Consider the following 1,521-nt stretch of genomic DNA (forward strand, 5'->3'; position numbering starts at 1 on the left):
TAGAACCCAGGTTTCTAGACCCTAGTTAATGCACATCCCATCTCTCTTCCCCACCCCCCCCACCCTTCTTTTCCACAAAAGGTATCAACTGCTCCCCTTTGATAACTTCCCATACACCCAGGTTCTCCCCTAGGAAGTCAGGGGACCTCCCTAGCCCCAAGTGGTTTTTCACCTTCAACTCCATCTCAAATCTTTTGCCAAACTGGCCACAGCCACCCCTCGCACCCCACCTCCCAGAATTCAACCCTCCCTCTAAGCCTGCCCCCTGGCTTTCCTCTCCCTCCTGCTTCCTCCAGGGCCCTCCAGGCGGCTTCTCCCAGCTCTGGAGGACAGGGGACAGGAGGGGAGACTAGTGGTTGGAGGAGGGACGGGGAGGCTCCCACAGGAAGCTCCTCTGGACCTGCAGGGCCCGGCACTCAGCTCTGCCGGCTGGGCTCCTGCAACACCAGCAAGGTTGCGCAAAACTCGAGGAGGAGAGAAACAGCAGTACACAAGGGTGGGGGAAAGGTTAGGTACAGGAAGCGTGTGTGGGAGAGCCAGCAGCACAGTCCATCCCAATTTCCCCAAACACGACATTGTCCTTCATCCCCAGGGAAACCTGTTGGTGAAGTCCTAGGTGTCTCCTTCCAGAAGGGGCCTCCTTGAGGTCATTGTGCCCATCCCCCGGCCTCTAGGCAGGCTGTTCTCTCTATTCCTTCCAAGCTGTCTGGCTGAATGGTATTAGCCGTTCTGCCCGGGGAAACTGATGCTTGGGGCGGGGCTTGTGGAGGCATCAGGGGCCTTGGGGGGAAGGCAAGGGGTCGAATGAATATGCTGAATCACAGCTGGGACTCCTGCCCTCCCACTCCCACCTTTTTTCTGCGTGGTGTTCGGCGGGGGTGACGGTGATGTCACAGGTGCAGTGTGCCAGCCATGTGCTGGGCGCCAAGCAAAACAGCCAGGGCGAGTGTGTGCATCATCAGTGCCCGGGAAGGAAGGCCACCAGAAGAAGTGAGTCTCGTGGAAGGACTTGAAAGAAGGAAGGGAGGCACCTTCTGGAGGGGGGCGGGGAAGCCCAGCATAAAACGGCTGCAGCAAGGACTGGAGAGAGAGGGCCCAAGCTGGCGCTGAGGAGGGATGTCCCTCATCCTCCCCTTGTCTGCTTCTCCCAGAGCCTGTAAATGCCCCAGACATGAGCCAGCCCAGGCCCCGCTACGTGGTGGACAGAGCTGCATACTCTCTCGCCCTCTTCGATCATGAGTTCGAGAAGAAGGACCGGAAGTACCCACTGGGAGAGAAACTTCGCTACGCTTTCAGGTAATGTGACCCAGAGCCCAGACTCCTCTCCTCTGCTCCCCGCCAAAGTCTCTCCTGCACCAGGCGAGGCTCTCGCACCAGCATCCCTCACACGGAGCTCGGGGAAGCCCTGGGAGGGCTGGTGTGGAACCCTGAATGGGAGATCCTATCATTTCAACTGTCCTGAGACTCCCAGGGAGGATGGGGAGTAGGAGCAAAGACCTCCTCCCCCCCCAGCTTCAGCAG

General features: G+C 58.9%; 1 protein-coding gene across 1 annotated transcript in view; it reads left to right on the forward strand.

Moving 5' to 3' along the window:
- The first annotated feature begins 1,171 nt into the window (after positions 1 to 1,171).
- SLC26A9 (solute carrier family 26 (anion exchanger), member 9) overlaps positions 1,172 to 1,521 on the forward strand; it is a 42,507-nt gene continuing 42,157 nt past the window's right edge. Inside the window, 1 exon segment of the mRNA XM_006754419.2 lies at positions 1,172 to 1,296. Coding sequence (XP_006754482.1) covers positions 1,172 to 1,296 — 125 coding nt within the window.

Source organism: Myotis davidii, unplaced genomic scaffold, assembly GCF_000327345.1.
Source record: "Myotis davidii unplaced genomic scaffold, ASM32734v1 scaffold710, whole genome shotgun sequence".
Lineage (NCBI taxonomy): Eukaryota > Metazoa > Chordata > Mammalia > Chiroptera > Vespertilionidae > Myotis > Myotis davidii.